General features: G+C 47.1%; 1 protein-coding gene across 1 annotated transcript in view; it reads left to right on the top strand.

The window, feature by feature from the left end:
• The window catches only part of AKAP1 (A-kinase anchoring protein 1), a 38,325-nt gene extending 22,832 nt beyond the window's left edge, over window positions 1-15,493 (top strand). The window contains exons 5-10 of the mRNA XM_056865174.1: window positions 6,973-7,150; window positions 8,855-9,005; window positions 10,408-10,475; window positions 13,157-13,230; window positions 13,498-13,563; window positions 15,275-15,493. Of these exons, the coding sequence (XP_056721152.1) occupies window positions 6,973-7,150; window positions 8,855-9,005; window positions 10,408-10,475; window positions 13,157-13,230; window positions 13,498-13,563; window positions 15,275-15,337 (600 nt within the window). The 3' untranslated portion in view covers window positions 15,338-15,493. The remainder of the gene's footprint in view (window positions 1-6,972; window positions 7,151-8,854; window positions 9,006-10,407; window positions 10,476-13,156; window positions 13,231-13,497; window positions 13,564-15,274) is intronic.
• The last annotated feature ends 263 nt before the right edge of the window (window positions 15,494-15,756 follow it).

Here is a 15,756-nt window from a genome sequence, read left to right as displayed (position 1 = left end):
CAAGAAAGCCGTGCCGATCCTTCAGGGGTTTAAAAAACGAAAGCGCGGCCATAGAGTCATCGCCACTCCGAGAGCCGGGATCAGATCCCCCGCCTTCTCCGAGTCACCGGACATCGTCATGTCGGGAGCGGGTAACATCCTTCCCTCGGTGGGCGGCCATTTTAACTCCGCGTTGGGCAGGTTTTTTCCCTCCTTCCCAGCAGGTGGCATTTTAACAGCTTTCTCTCTATGTCTGGCCGATTCCCCCCCAATCTTTTGGCGCCAGGATTCCAAGCAGCGCAAACGGGAGGTCCCTTCCCACCTCCTTCTAGCAGTCGGATGCTATCTAGAGAGGAAGCTGATGAACTAATTAATGTAGCTCTGCAGAGACAGTGGCAGGCCTTTCATGCCCACCAAATGTGAACTCAATCTCTTGCTGGGCAGAGAGTGGGTCAGTCGCCCATTTCCTCTGCTAGTAGACCCCTACCTACACAGGGAGGAGGTTTTGCGTCCCATAATGAGGGTCCTTCGACCAGTTCCCAATGGCCCACAAAAGCAGCATTGAAAACCCAATGTGTAGATCAGGAGCAAGACCCTGGCTCCAATTTTCAAGCCTCTTCCTTTGACTCTGCGGATGAAAAGGAAGAGGGCGAATTCGATTCCGAAGAGGACGAGGTACTAGGCGAAGAGCCTCAGGTACGACTGTTTAAGGGAGAAGATTATCAGTCCCTTTTGGCTAAGGCCATTCTGGCTCTGGATCTCAATGAAGACTCAGTGTGAGGTCATCAAGTCTAGTTTGAAGCAGGGGGTTGCTGAATGCTTCCCTCGCAAGAAAGCACGACACAATTTGGTCCCTTTCCCAGAGTTTTTTCTCAGAGCCGTTCAGGAGGAATGGAACAACCCAGCCTCCAATAGGCAGACTCCACCTTCTATCAAAAAACTTTACACTCTCGCCCCACGTGCAATTAACCTTCTAAAGGTACCTCTAGTGGATGCGCCTGTAGTTGACTTGCAATCCCCGGGACTTGTACCCGAGGACGGTCTGGGATCTCTCAGAGATCAATTAGATAGGAAGACTGAAGGCCTTACCAGGAAAGCTCATGAAAATGCGGCCCTGGCTATCCAGGCCAGCGCCACAACTTCAATTTTTGCGAGGGCATCCTTCCTGTGGGTAAAGAAACTGATTCAACTCGTGCCTCCTGAACAACAAAGAATTGTGGGAGGTCTAGAGAAGGTCCAGGCAGCTTTAACTATGATGGCCTCGGTCACTTCTGTGCGGTGGGCCCTGTGGCTTAGAGCTTGGCCTGCTGATTTCAAGGCTAAAACAAATTTGATGGTGTATCCTATCTAAGAGGGCCGGCTGTTCGGGGACAAGTTAGATAAGGTTTTAGTGGAAACAAAGGACAAGAAACATGTTCTTCCGAAACAATTTAAGAAGGAGTCGAAGGGGACATCCTACCAGTCCTTTCGTTCCTTTAGATCCCAAAACAAAATCAGACCAGAATTTAGGAGAGGTTCCTGGAGTTCTTCCCGGCCTTTTCGAAGGGGAGGGAGGTTCTCCAGTCATCAAAGTCAACAACCTCGTTCCGAGAGAAGGGACAAGTTCACAAAACCTAACCCCCAGTGACCTCGATCAGATTCCTGTGGGGGGGGGAAGGCTTCTGTTTTTCAGTTCCAGGTGGGCTACCTCAGAGATGGACTGTTGGGTATCCCAAGTCATCAACAACGGCTACGTGCTAGAATTCTCCACCTTCCCGAAGGATCGATTCCTACGGTCTCCAGTTCCCAGCAAGATAGAGAAACTCAACAGAACCGTAAGAGCCATACAACACCTGTTAGCCATCCAGGCTATCGAACAGGTCCCCGCTCTCAAGAGGGGCCTGGGAGTTTATTCCATATTCTTCACAGTCCCCAAAAAGAACGGGGACTGGAGAGCCATCCTGAATTTAAAATATCTAAACAGACAGATGGCTCAGAAACATTTTCGTATGGAAACAGTGAAGTCAATTGTGGACTCGCTACTCCCGGGCACCTTCATGACGGCGGTGGACCTGACCGAGGCTTACTTACATGTGCCCATTCACAGTTTTTACAGACGTTTCCTACGGTTCACCTTCAGACAGGCCCACTTCCAGTTCAAGGCACTTCCTTTTGGATTGGGCCCCGCCCCGAGGGTTTTTTCCAAGATTCTAGTAACCCTCATCGCCATGCTCAGACAGGAGGGCATCCAGGTACACCCTTACCTGGACGACATCCTGATCTGCGCACGGTCGGAAGTGCAGTCCAGGAAACACACAGCCAGAGTAATCCAAGTTCTTCAGGAACACGGTTTTCTTATAAATTTTTCCAAGAGTCATCTATCCCCTTCGCAGTCAATGCCCCATTTGGGGGTGCATATAGACTCTGTCCAGAACACTATCTCTCTATCCCAGGAGCGCATTCAAAAATTGAAAAATGCGGCTTCCTCCGCTGCCAAGTCCAAGAAGTCCAAACTCATGTTCCTAGCACATCTTCTTGGACTAATGATTTCAGGGATAGGGACCATCCTCTGGGCACGCTTCCATTCCCGGCCCTTACAGATTCGCCCCTTTCAAAGGGACATCGCCAAGAAGAGAGACAGAACGATCTCTCTGTCTCTGGAAACACGGAGAAGCCTTCGCTGGTGGTCAGATCAAAGGAACCTGAGCAGGCACACTCCTTACATTCACGAGGAGCCCACTCAGGTGATCACGGACACCAGTCTTCACGGGTGGGGTGCCACTCTGTTGTCTCACACTACCCAAGGCAAGTGGACCACGAAAGAGGCTTCCTTGCACATCAACGTTTTGGAACTGAGGGCTGTAAGGTTAGCCCTCACTACCTTTGCCCCTCTTCTCAGAGGGCTGCATGTCTTAGTAAGAACAGACAATATCGCAACAAAAGCCTACCTAAACAAACAGGGAGGCTCAAGGTCGCCATCCATCGGGAGGCGATACAGATTTTTACCTGGGCACAAGCCAATCTCCAATCTATTCGGGCCAAGCACATCCAGGGAGTCCAAAATGTGTTAGCAGATAACCTAAGCAGGCACTTCGCCGACGAAGGAGAATGGTCCTTGGACCATGCGGCCTTCTCGCAGGTTACAACCACCTTTGGGATGCCCTTGGTAGACTTGTTCGCCACCTCAGAAAACTGCAAAGTAAACAGATTTTTCTCCCGATATTACCATCCAAACGCAGAGGGCATGGACGCCTGGTTAAGTCCTTGGCCTCGAGGCCTGCTTTACGCATTTCCTCCCCTGCCCATTCTACCCAAGGTCTTGAGGAAGATCAGCCAGGAACAAGCCGAGGTTATTCTAATAGCCCCATTCTGGCCTCTTCGACCATGGTTTGCCACCCTATGCCAAATGTCGACTCAGGACCCATGGCCGATTCCGACACATTGGGGGACATTACGTCAGGGCCCACTGGTGCATTCAGATCCTCAGTGGTTCTCCTTGACCACGTGGCGATTGAAAGGGGGAACCTTACTAGATAGAGGATATTCCAAAGAGGTGACAGATACCATATTAGAGGCTCGCAAACCCTCTACGAGACGTATATATAATACCTCGTGGAAGGCTTTTGTCCGTTGGGCAAAACGTAAGAAAGTGGATCCCCTGCGTCCAGACACTCACCAGATCCTTCAATTTCTGCAGGAAGGTCAGGCGCTCAAACTTTCCGCTTCCACCTTGAGGAGACAGATAGCAGCTCTGGCTACTGTTATTCCAGAGTTGGACGGGGTTCCCAATTCCAGGCATCAGCATATACTCGCCTTCCTCAAAGTGGTCAGTCGAATTCAACCACCAGCTATACATAGATTCCCTTTGTGGAGCCTTAATTTAGTGCTCAATGCCCTCACAAAGACCCCTTTCGAGCCGCTTCGCACGGTGCACTTGAAATACCTTCGCATGAAGGTTCTTTTTTTGGTGGCAATTACGTCCGCTAGACGGGTATCGGAACTCAGAGCTCTGTCCATTCAAAAAGGACTCTGTACTTTCCATAAGGACAAGGTGGTCCTGATACCAGATCCTACCTTCTCCCCTAAGGTAAATTCTCCTTTTCACAGAGCACAAGAAATAAACTTACCTTCCTTTTGTCCAGGTCCTTCGAATCCCAAAGAAAGAGCATGGCATACACTGGATGTACGCAGGGCTCTGCGTTTTTTTATAGATAGAACTGCGGACATTCGTCTCTCAGACTATATTCATAGGAATTAGTAATCCCAGAAAGGGCATGAGGATGTCAGCGGCGGCTATCAGCCGTTCCCTCAAAATGTGCATTATTCAGGCTTATAAATCCATAGGAGTCCCTGTCCCAGAGGGTATCAAAGCGCACTCCCTACGCAGCGCAGCCATCTCAGAGGTGTTTGACCGTCAAGCGCCTGTAGAAGAAATTTGCAGAGCCGCAACCTGGGCTTCAGTATCCACCTTTATCAAACATTACAAGGTAAATACCTGGTCGTCCGCTCAGTCGGCTTTTGGTCGCAGAGTTCTACAGCACGTGGTGGAGTAGGGTGTTTTTCCCACCCATTCGGGAGCTTTTGGAGGTCCTGCAAATCAAGACGCCGGAGCCTCAGTAGGAGAATGGAGCATTGTTTACTCACCATGAATGCTCCTTCTCTCCTGAGGCGAAGGCGTCTTGCCCACCCGGTACAATTTAAATTAGTTAATCAGGATTTTTTGTTTGTTTGTTCAAATTTATCTTTGTTGAAGTTATTGTGTGAGTTTTATACATGTTATTCGTCAAAGGAGCTTCATTCCTGTTCTTAGTAGCTTTGCAAGTTTGAACTGAGAGCTTTGCAGGCTTTTTCCTGCCCAGGGAAGACAGGAAGTCAAAGATCTTGGTCCTGCCTACCCAGATGATGGAAGGAAATAACCCACAAATCAAGACGCCTTCGCCTCAGGAGAGAAGGAGCATTGACGGTGAGTAAACAATGCTCCATTTTCATTAGTGTCCATTTGACTCTTAGCTTCTGTTAACCTGTGGATTTTCCAATAAATCAACTCTCTTTGGGACTACTTGTCTACGGATGTCGGTTTATGGGATTATCATGGGACTAGAGCTGACATTTGGACACTAATCAGAAACTATATTTTCATTCCTGGCTGGAGCACTGGAGGGATCGCTGGGATCTCGGGTTGGAGCTGAGGACGTGCTCCCCGAGGGTATTTTTTTTTTAATAATATTTTTTTTATTTTTCTTCATTTATTATATCAAAAGAAACAACATAATAGTAATAATAAAAAGAAAAACAAGTAATATTTCTAGTTTAACAATCAAATGACTTCCCCCTCACCCTCTTCTATCTAAAATTAAATTGTATAAACTTTTGCTAACGGAACTAATCCCAATATTATTTTAATTAACCTGTTCTTGTCGTATCCAACATTATTAAATCAATACCTAATATAAAAATTAATAGAAAATATGAATAAGGGATTAGATCAAAGAGTATCCTTTAAATGGTCCCGTTAAAAAATAATTTTCCCAGTACATTCTCCAAGCCTCCCATTCCCCCCAAAATTGTACATTATCATTCTGATTTATCAAAGCTGTAAGCTTCGCCATCTTGGTCAGTTCCAGCATCTTTTTTATCCAGTCTTTTTTATCTGGTATCTCAACTGTCTTCCATTTAGCTGCATATATCAATCGAGCAGCCGTGGTGGCATAAATCAAAAAAGTTCTGTGAGTAAGAATGGTATCCGATATCATACTTAATAGCATCATTTCAGGTGTTTTAGGGATATTTTGTTGTAAAATCAACCTTTACAAGTTAAAGCTCTTAATAGACTCTGGATGTGCCCGCTCTTTGATCAATGAGGCCACTTTTCAGGCACTCAAAGTTAAGTCGGTGTCTCTACTGGCCCCTGTTCAGTTCGCCTAGATGGATGGCAGTGATTTTAAAGGTGGGCCAGTAGATCATTGCACTTGGGGAGTAGCGATGGGAATAGGCCACCATTGGGAGCAAATCGACTTTACTATAGCCCCCAATATTCGTTACGCTGTGGTGTTGGGAATAAATTGGCTCAGGGGACACAGCCCCTCCATTGACTGGGGCGCCGAGACTTTGACATTTTCCAGTCCGATTTGCGAATGGCACCGATACGAAGTAGCTGTCAAAACCGTACTCCTATCAACTCCTGCCTTGGCTTCAGACACTACTGGTTCATCCCAACTACCTGCCGAGTATCAGGATTTTGTGGATGTCTTTAATGTACAGGAGTGTGATGTGCTACCCCCCCACCACAGAACGGACTGTGCTATTGAGGTGGTGGGGGATGGGAAACTGCCAAAAAGCAAAATTTATCCCATGAGCGCCTCTGAAAGGACAGTGCTTCATGATTTCTTAGACAAGAATCTGGCTCAAAGTTTCATCCGACCCTCTACCGCCCCTTATTCAGCCCCCGCTTTCTTCGAGCGTAAGAAAACAGGTGACTTGCGGTTGTGCATCGACTTTCGGAAACTCAGTGCGGTCACCCAAACCAATGCCTACCCCATTCCTCTGATCTCAGATCTTTTGGGGCAGCTAAAGGAGGGACACGTTTTCACCAAGTTAGACTTGGTCAAAGCCTATTATAGAATCAGAATTCGAGAAGGGGATGAGTTCCTAACAGCCTTTTCCAGTTGCTTTGGTATGTTTGAATTTTTGGTGATGCCTTTTGGATTGAAAGGGGCTCCGGGGGTCTTCATGCAACTCATTAACAAGATACTGCATGACTTGTTATTCAAAGGAGTGGTGGTTTACTTAGATGACATTATAAACCCTGACTAGAGTTCCATGAGTTGGTGGTAGCAACCACAGGGCACCTGCTTTGAGATGTGGGTGAGAAGGTGGCAGACAGGGGCTGTCTGGGGGCAGGGAGCAGCCAGTGGGGGGAGGGGGCATTTTGCGTTTTCCTTCTCTTCAGAGTCCTCGCACGTGAGTGTGCAACTCGTCAGTGAAAAGTCCTCCCGTTTTCTTCCTCTGTGGCAGCTCATGCTTCCCGACGGAGTGACCGTGGAAGTCATTGTGGTTAACCAAGTCAATGCCGGGCATCTCTTCGTGCAGCAGCACACGCACCCCACTTTTCACGTCCTGCGAAGCTTAGACGAGCAGATGTACCTCTGCTATTCCCAGCCTGGAATTCCAACTGTGCCGACGCCAGTGAAAGGTGAGCGTCTTGCATTGTGGCTTCCCGGCACTTCTCAGAAGGAAATGTGGGAAGCTGCCAGAGCCTTGGTGGGAGTGGAGATCCTTAGAGTGGCAAAGAATGAACTGTGGTCCCAGAAGTCACTGCTTCAGACTTCTTAGCTGTAAACTAGGCGGGTGTCGGGAGGAGGCAACGATCCCATCTCTCAGCCTCATTTGCAGTGTCCTACTTGATAGGGTGGCTGTGAGAATTAATAAGCAGTCCAGGCTTAAGGCCTGCATATTTCATACCTCAGCATTTGTACATCCCTTAACAAAACATAACAAAACCCTTTTCCAGACTAAGTATCAAACCACATAGTCACACTACACTCCTTTGTTCTGTGACCTCTGTCTGCATTGCTCCTTCACCACTTGCAGACTTGTTCTGATGACACAGAGGAGCAGAACAATACAAACTGAAAATCTGACAATACCTTGTTGTGAATGGAGCACCATAGATCTCCAGTGGCCTGCTGGCATCAGTCAGTTGAGTGTTTCCAGGGTCTTCTAATGAAGTTACTGGCCACAACCATACCATAGGCAATTAGTAGAAAGAAGAAAATGTTGCCATCACGGACTACTGTTGGGATGATCACCGTTGCTGCCACAAAGAAAGCTGAGAGTAACTGAGAGTTTCTAACCAGTGAACGGAATGGAGAATTGGTCTTGTGGCATTTGCTTCAAGCCCCTGGAGGGCTGGGTGTTCAACTGCTGGCTCCAGTACAGAAGCAGAAATGGGTCTTTTAAAAAGAGGAATGCACAGGCTTTCTGGGGGTTCAAGGGCTTCATAGAGATGCTTCACAGAAAGGGAAATGAGAGAAGGGAAGGGTTGCCAGGAATCGAAATGCAAGCCATGCACAGATCTATGCCAGTTTGCTAGAACAATTGTGTAGGGTGCTCCTCTGTATATTTGGGACTTCTTGTGAGACCGCGTGTGTGCCACCTCCTAATAAAGGACTCACAGCAACCAGTGTTTGGGCTGCAGGAACTATGGGCTCTTAATGTACATATCAATTCTCAGGAATGTTAAATGGTATAATTTCAGCTGTGCAAAAAGATTCCCTTTTTCTGGCTGTCTGACCTCGAGCTCTGTGTTTTGGTGAAGTTTAATTCTTTAATTATAGAACTCCACTGACCCATTCAGTAGTCAGATGCCGCTAAATAGTCAAGTAAGTCTTCCAGTTTCGGTCCTTCCTGGAGAACAAGAACAAAACCGACTTACAAAAATCTCTCTGCAGAGAGGAATACCCGTGCATAGGACCACTCAGGAGCATTCTGCCATGTTTGCTTGGGATACCCAGACCTTCCAAGTCTGGGTATCTCCTAACTATTTACTTTTATTAATACATTTACATTCCCACACCTTTCCTTGTGCAGGAAAAACATTTTTCTGTAGCTTCAACATTGCCAGAAGTTCTATATCTCTCTATGTGAATCAGAATCCCTTATGTTTCTTTTCTAAAAATGTGGGAGGGCATCAAGTACAACCAGCTGGAGTTAACCAGCAATGCCCGTAACTGATGGATTGTGGCCTGGTTTTGATTCCCCTCCGAGGAAGACTTTCCTGGGATTCCTCTTTGTGGCATTCTGTTTCCGGACCCCTGAAGCTTCTGGGAGTCAGCTGGTAGGGTGTGCTTCTTCTGGGCAGGGGTTCTCTGACGGGTTCTCAATGGTCTTTCGGCAGTTGGCGTGGTCTGCGCTGCACCTGGCATAGACGGGGCCTGGTGGCGAGCGCAAGTTGTCGGCTACTTCAAAGACTCTGGCGAAGTGGAGATCAGATATGTGGACTACGGTGGATACGAGAGAGTCAAAATTGACACGCTCAGGCAGATCAGGTAAGCAGGATGGGAACTCCTCTTCTGCACTCCTCTTGTAAGAAGAAAAAGAGCAAAGGGAGGATTGGTGTGGTCTGGGAGTGGCTTGCTGAGTTTAGATGGCTGATTAAATCCTGCATCACTTTCTTGTCTTTCCCTGTGCAAACCATGCATCTTTTTTAATATCCGCTGGCAGGTGTGTTGGTCAGGAAAGTAAGGGTGGTTGGGGGAGGGAGGGGTAGAGGCATCATGCTCTCTTTCACTGAATGCAAGGGTAAGAACTACCTACCTTCAAAGGAGCCCACCTGTTGTGTTTCTGTACGAGCCACTGTTCTGGACAGGTAATTCAGTTATCTTGGCTGGGGACTGATTGGGTTGCACAGTCACAGCCGATGAATAGAGTCTCTGAACACAAAAGATGTGCAAAGAGGGTGTGAATGTGTAAGCACTTGGTCCATAGAAATCCAAAAACCACACCAGGAGACTTAGTAGTCCAAAAGAGTAGGTTTACTGGTAACATAGGCAAGCAGAGGTTAGAAATCCAAAGGCAGGAATGGGGGGGGGGGGGAAATGGCAAGCACTTGATTATATGAGAATACCAGAAAAGCAGCAGCAATACAGTCTCATGAGAGAGAACCCCAAACAGTCTAGAAACACCAAGGCTCCCACGGGCACCCGCTAGCTTCAAAGGGAACAGGAATGCAAGCGTTTAGAGAAACAGTTTAGAGAAACAGAAACAGTCCTTGAACGGGAGTCTGTGAGAAAACGAAACCATCTTAGACATAGCGAGCAGGCCTGACAGAATGCACTCGCGCCAAAGAATTCCTTCTGTTCGCATCCGTGTTAGCCAGAGAAAGAAGCCCCACTTCAAGCTCACTGACTCATTCAGGACAAAACTCACCCCGATAAACAGCAGCCTCTAAGGGACTGTGACTGCACTCCATCAAAAGCTCTCTCTGACAGTGGCTCTGATTTGAAATGTGCTAGGATAGCCTTAGGCAAGCCACACTGTGCCTCAGCCTCCCCATACACACTTGATCACATCTGGTGAGTAGAAGCACTTTTGAAATCAATTACTACAATGTACGGGTAGGATCCAGGCTAAATTGTCTGCTAATGGAAGGGGGGAGGGTAATTTCCACCCATTCTCCCTACCTGCTGCAGCCCACCAATTTGCCCCTCCTGTTGTTTTTGAGAGTTCCTCTCCCCCAGGAGCAGAATTCCAGGGAGGTTAATGGGCTGCAGTAGACAGAGGGAGGCAGGAACGTTCTGTTCCACTACTGGAAATGTCTTGCATGCGCAGAAAATTTACTCTGCATCCAGCCTTGTGTATCATAGCCCACTCTGTTATCCCATGTTGCCATATGCTACTTAAGAAACATGTCTTATATTAGATGCTCTTTTGTATGTTTTTCTTTTAAAGGTCTGACTTCGTGACACTCCCTTTCCAAGGAACTGAGGTCCTGTTGGACAATATAGTGCCCCTTCCAGGTAATGCAGGACTGTGGTGGCATTTGGGGCTTATGCATGCTTGGAATTTCTTTAATACAACTTTCAGAGGAAACGGGGAAGGTCTGAAAAGTCACCTGGGCCAAATAAATCTTAATGTTGTCGTAGAATTCTGTGGATTGGCACAATTTCTGCAGAGGTCCTTTTCAGCTGTGTCTGTAAGGAAGAGAGCTCCCTGTAAGGAATTATTCAGGATTGTATATTTCAACTTACACACCACTTCTGCTGGTTACACCATCTCACAGGGTTGTTGTGAGGATAAAATGGAGGAGAGAAGAATGATGTAAACCAATTAGTACCTACATTGGGGGGTCAGGTGTTGGGGTGTGCATGAAACAAATTGGTATTTTTTGGATTTGGGTACTTGAAAATGTTTGGTAAATCAGAAAAAAAGTCAAATCCCCATACTGATATGGTTTTTTTCTGGCTTTTTGAGATTTACTGAAAATGTTCAGCTCCATTATACTCTATGGGGAATTTTTGTGGGCCTCTGGGAGGGGGGTTAAGGTAGAGGCACCAAATTTGCCATGTGGCTGCTAGAGACCCTCCTTACACAACCTCCCAAGTTTGGTAAAGATGGGGTTAGGGGATCCAATTTTAATGGCCCCCAAATGGAGGAAAAAAGGGAACCAATAAAATTGGACCCCCGACCCAATCTTTACCAAACAGGGATTCGTGCAAGGAGAGTCACCAGTGGCTGCACGGCAAATTTGGTGCAGGGGGGGAGGGATCAGGGTGGGGGGATGCATGCCATGAGACACATCTCCCAGCCCTGACCTCTGCTCCAGGTCTGACAGCTTCTATAGCTTGAGCATGCCAATCCTCTCAAAAATTCAACCGCCTCCCTTTCAGCTACCTTAACCCCCCCTCCCGAGCCTCACTAAGATTTTTCATAGGCTTCAATGGAGCTGTGCTCTTTAAATTGTAGAGAGTTGCCAAACTTCCCCCCCAGCACAAATTGGGCAGTGGTTGGTTCAGAGCTTTTTACAATTTAAAGAGCTTTCAGGCACCCTTTGACAGCAGTCGCAAAAGCTGAAATTTTTAGCCTTTTTCAAATAAGGCTTTTCGGCTCTGATTGAATGGTGCCTTTTTCCCCATTTGGCATATCCAACTGCACACCCCTAGACAGGTGGGCTATAAATGAAGGAAATATATATTGTTGATCTGCTGCCTGCCAGTAGGATAGCAGAATGGGGACACCTGAAGGTAAGGCAAGGTAGAAGTTATTGTATACTAGGGTATGTAGGAATAGATTAGTTTGCAGATCATGAAATAGGAGAGACACCCCCCCCACTCACACACACACACATGCACATGCGTGTGCCCCCTCTCTCACCTGCACAGAGCACGCTCACCCGGAGGCATGAAATATTGGAGGGAGGCGGTTGAATTTTTGAGAGAGGATTGGCATGCTCAAGCTATAGAAGCTGTCAGACCTGGAGCAGAGGTCAGGGCTGGGGGATGTGTCTCATGGCATGCATCCCCCCACCCTGATCCCTCCCCCCACCCTGATCCCTCCCCCCTGCAGCCTTAGGAGCCAGTCCAGGTTGTTAAAAGCTCTTAAGGGCCCTGATTAAATGTCAAAGTCCTGGGATTAGAAGAAAAGTTTCTGTGAGTCCTAATTAATAAGATATTTAGTGCATTCACACTTCAACCTAGGATACATGCATAAAACTAGGGTTGGAGGATTTTACGCATCCCCCATTTCTCGCTTCCCCTTGTCCATGCATCTTGGGGAAGAGAGGTAAAAGTATACCCCCCCATCTGCATTGTCATACCTAGGTTCAGTGCTAGATGGCTCTTATTAGGACCAGCCCAATGACAGAAGTGTTTGAGCTCCTGGGGTCCTTCATCATGCTGCATGCTACAGAAAAACTGTTTAAAAAGAGAGCGCTATGGGGAGTCCTGGTTGCGTTGCTCCGAGTTACACCAAGCGAGCCATAAGCATGAACAGATTCTAACAGTTGATTCAAATTTCTCTCTGAACAGTTGAGACTCAAAATCCCTTTTCAGAAGAGAGCAAAGAAAACATTTTGCAGCCTTTGTGTTAACTTAGGAGATTTAAGATGTTTTGTGAGGTGTCGTCAGTCAGGCCAAATACTGTTGTTTACCTTCGTGCTTGGAAGATGGGCTCTACTCACAGAGCGTTCAAGAGGATGCCTAGGCACCATCTGACATCTTCCTTGGCGGGCAGGCTTTTTACATGCAGGGAGAGCTCTTGAGTTGGGAAGTTGGTGTTCAGACAGTGAATTGGGCTGTGGTCGAAGGGAGTAGTGCAGTCCAAAAAAAGGAGGTCCTATTGTGCACTATTAGAGCCAGTGTGGTGTAAATGGTTAAGAGCGGTCCTGTAATCTGGAGGACTGGGTCTGATCCCCACTCCTCCACATGAAGCCTGCTTTGTTATCTTGGGCCAGTCACAGTTCTCTCTGAACTCTCTCAGCCCACCTCACGAGGTGCCTGTTGTGCAGAGAGGAAGGGAATGTATTTGTAAGCTGCTTTGAGACTCCTTAAGGTAGAGAGAAGTGGGATATAAAAACCTTCTCTTCTTCCACTTGCTGTTGTTGTTTTCGTTTTCCCTTTGTATTTAATGTTGCCTTGACAATAGACTCGGCTGAATGCCTTTTTTCTATTCTCCCTTCTCCCCACCCTTCATTGCATCAAAGATGAAGATCACTTTTCATCAGAAGCAGACATGGCAGTCAGTGAAATGACTCGAGGCACCCCATTGCTGGCACAGGTACGTACACTAGCAGCGGCTGGTCTTGGACCAGTTTATGCTTAGAGAAACGCCCGACAGAGCTGTGGCTGACCTTTCTCCTAAAGCCACTTTTCTAGGAGAGGGCGGAGAGGAGACCAGGAGAGGATGATGTGGACCAGGGAGCCCTGGCCCGTCTTCCCTTTGGGCACTCCGTTCCAGACAGCCGCACACCAGGATGCTGCCATCACACTCCTTGTTGAAATGACCTATCTCTTAATGGGGGCTAATTGGCATCTGTCTTTCTAGGTTACAAATTATGACAGTGTGACGGGGTTGCCTCTGATACAGCTGTGGAGCATGATGGGAGATGAGGTAGGTATACAGCAGGAAAGGGCATGGAGGTGAAAGTTCTCGCATGTTCCCAGAAATTTGACTTTAATTCTTAGGCCAGAGTAAACAACGTAGGTTCAGTAAATCTGTACACCTACATTCAGAGAAACCAAATCTGGGTGAGCCATCAACTGTGAAGGTGCCAGGTTCATGTTTCTTGTGAGCTTCAAGTACCCAGTCAGGACGCTTCTAGGTGACCTGTGGTTCTGGTCTGCCTCATAATCATCCAGCACTGGAATTCCATGACTTAACCTTCTGCCTTTTAGATCAACAGGTGTTGCTCCCCACTGATGCCGAAGGGCTAGAAACTTGTATTCATTTCTTTTTGAATGAGTCTTTAAGAAGTGGAATTATTTTACAAGTGTGACATCCTGCCCTTGTTCCTATGTTTCTGTGGCTGCCTCCCCACCCCACCCCCCGCCCAACACACACAGTGCTGGTCTCAAAACTTTTAGACTAAATTTATAAAAACAAAACCCCCAGGCTTCATGATGTGAAGGCAAGCAGGCCACTCTGTGACACTGAGGAGGATATTCTTCATTATGACTGCTGCTAGGGTTTTGTTACTGCCTTACGATACTGATTTCTAATTCTTAACCTGGCCAAATCTGAGGATACTTATATCAAGAGATTGGAGTGGTGAATAGACAAGACAGAACTTTCTACAAACCTGAAAAACACCCCAAGTTTACAGAAAATCCTGAAATCTTTTTTAAACAGTTGGGGGGTTAAAAACCCCAAAATCATAAAAGGAGTGCCTGTAGCTTTAAGAAACAGGTGCTCTCAGTGGCTGTTAGGCAACCAGAATTGTTTGGCAAGTGTTGCAGGCTTGGTTTCTGTCTATAAAAGCAGAGGGAGGGACAGGGCCTTTCCAGGGCTGTTCTGGCCTTTGAGGGAGGGCTCATGGGGCCAGGCCTGGCAGCAACCGCCAGCCTACATGCTACTACCTGACTTCAATGGCTCACCAAAGCCTGGCTAATTGCTGCTGTTCAGCAGCAACCACCCTATGAAAACCAGTGTGGTATAGTGGTTAGAGCTTCAGACTGGGGTCTGGAATGGCTGAGGAGAGAATGAGGCAGAGAAAGTGGAGATGATATGGGGGTTTCCAGGAGAAGGGAGTGCAGGGAGGGGGATACAGGGGAGAGTGGGGGGCCCCCCATAGGTTCTTGTGGGTTCCCCACCATGCAAGTGGGACTGGACCAGCAACCAGCACCATACAACTGGGTCATAGCTGTCCCAGGTAGAGGCTGAAGACGAGAAGGGCGGATAAAGGTAGGCTGGCTGTTGGGTGGGAAGGAGAGAAGGAAGCAGGGAAAGGGGAGAGGCTGTGGGGGCTTTCAGGGAAGGCAAAGGGAAAATAGTGCAGGAGGGGAAATATGATACCCCCAACAAGTCCTTGTGGGTTCCCTGCTTGTGATACGATATTTTATAGATATTTATTGATTTTATTGATATTCTCCTTCTTTTGTTTATGAATGTTAATATTTTGCTTCTATGCCAATAAAGGTTTGGGGATGATGATTATCCAAAGACAGATACACACGCCCCAGCCTTATTATTACACCACCATTCTTTTTCCTTGATCGAAATGTATTGCTGTACAATAACTCTGTTTTGTAAAATGCCATTAGTTAAATCCACTAAGGTGCCCTCCCTGCATGTGGTAACTCCGTTGTTTTCCTCTCTCTTCCAGTTGGTGTCTATAAACCGGACCATGGTGGAAAGAGGGTTTGCGAAGTGGATTGAAAGCTACTAGGAAAGGCATTGCGGTTCTCCTGGCTAGTTGTCTCCCTTGGCTGCTCCCCTTTACCTTTTTATCGCCTTTATGCGTGTTGGCACTGTTTTGGAATTAGGTTTGGCAGTCCCTCCCGACACACGAAGCATGCACGGTTGGCACATCTGGTCTATTCCAATGTGTTCATCTGACAGATATGCATTTTTCCATCAGTATACTTCATTTTTGTCGCAAGGCAGGGAGTTAAACCATAAGCCATAAAGATACTGTATCTCTGAAGCCTCATTTTTTTTTTTCTCTCCCTGGCCTGGGTCCAAAAGATAAAAAAAAAAAGGAAGAAAGAAAGAAAGAAAGAAATTATATATGAATGAAAAATCCTGTCAGGGTAGGAATGGAAATTACCAAGGATTTCAACTGTGTGGAAAACATCCCCAATTGTC

This window comes from Euleptes europaea, chromosome 19 (assembly GCF_029931775.1).
Source record: "Euleptes europaea isolate rEulEur1 chromosome 19, rEulEur1.hap1, whole genome shotgun sequence".
NCBI classification, from domain to species: domain Eukaryota; kingdom Metazoa; phylum Chordata; class Lepidosauria; order Squamata; family Sphaerodactylidae; genus Euleptes; species Euleptes europaea.
This window is presented reverse-complemented; position numbering and strand designations above follow the sequence as displayed.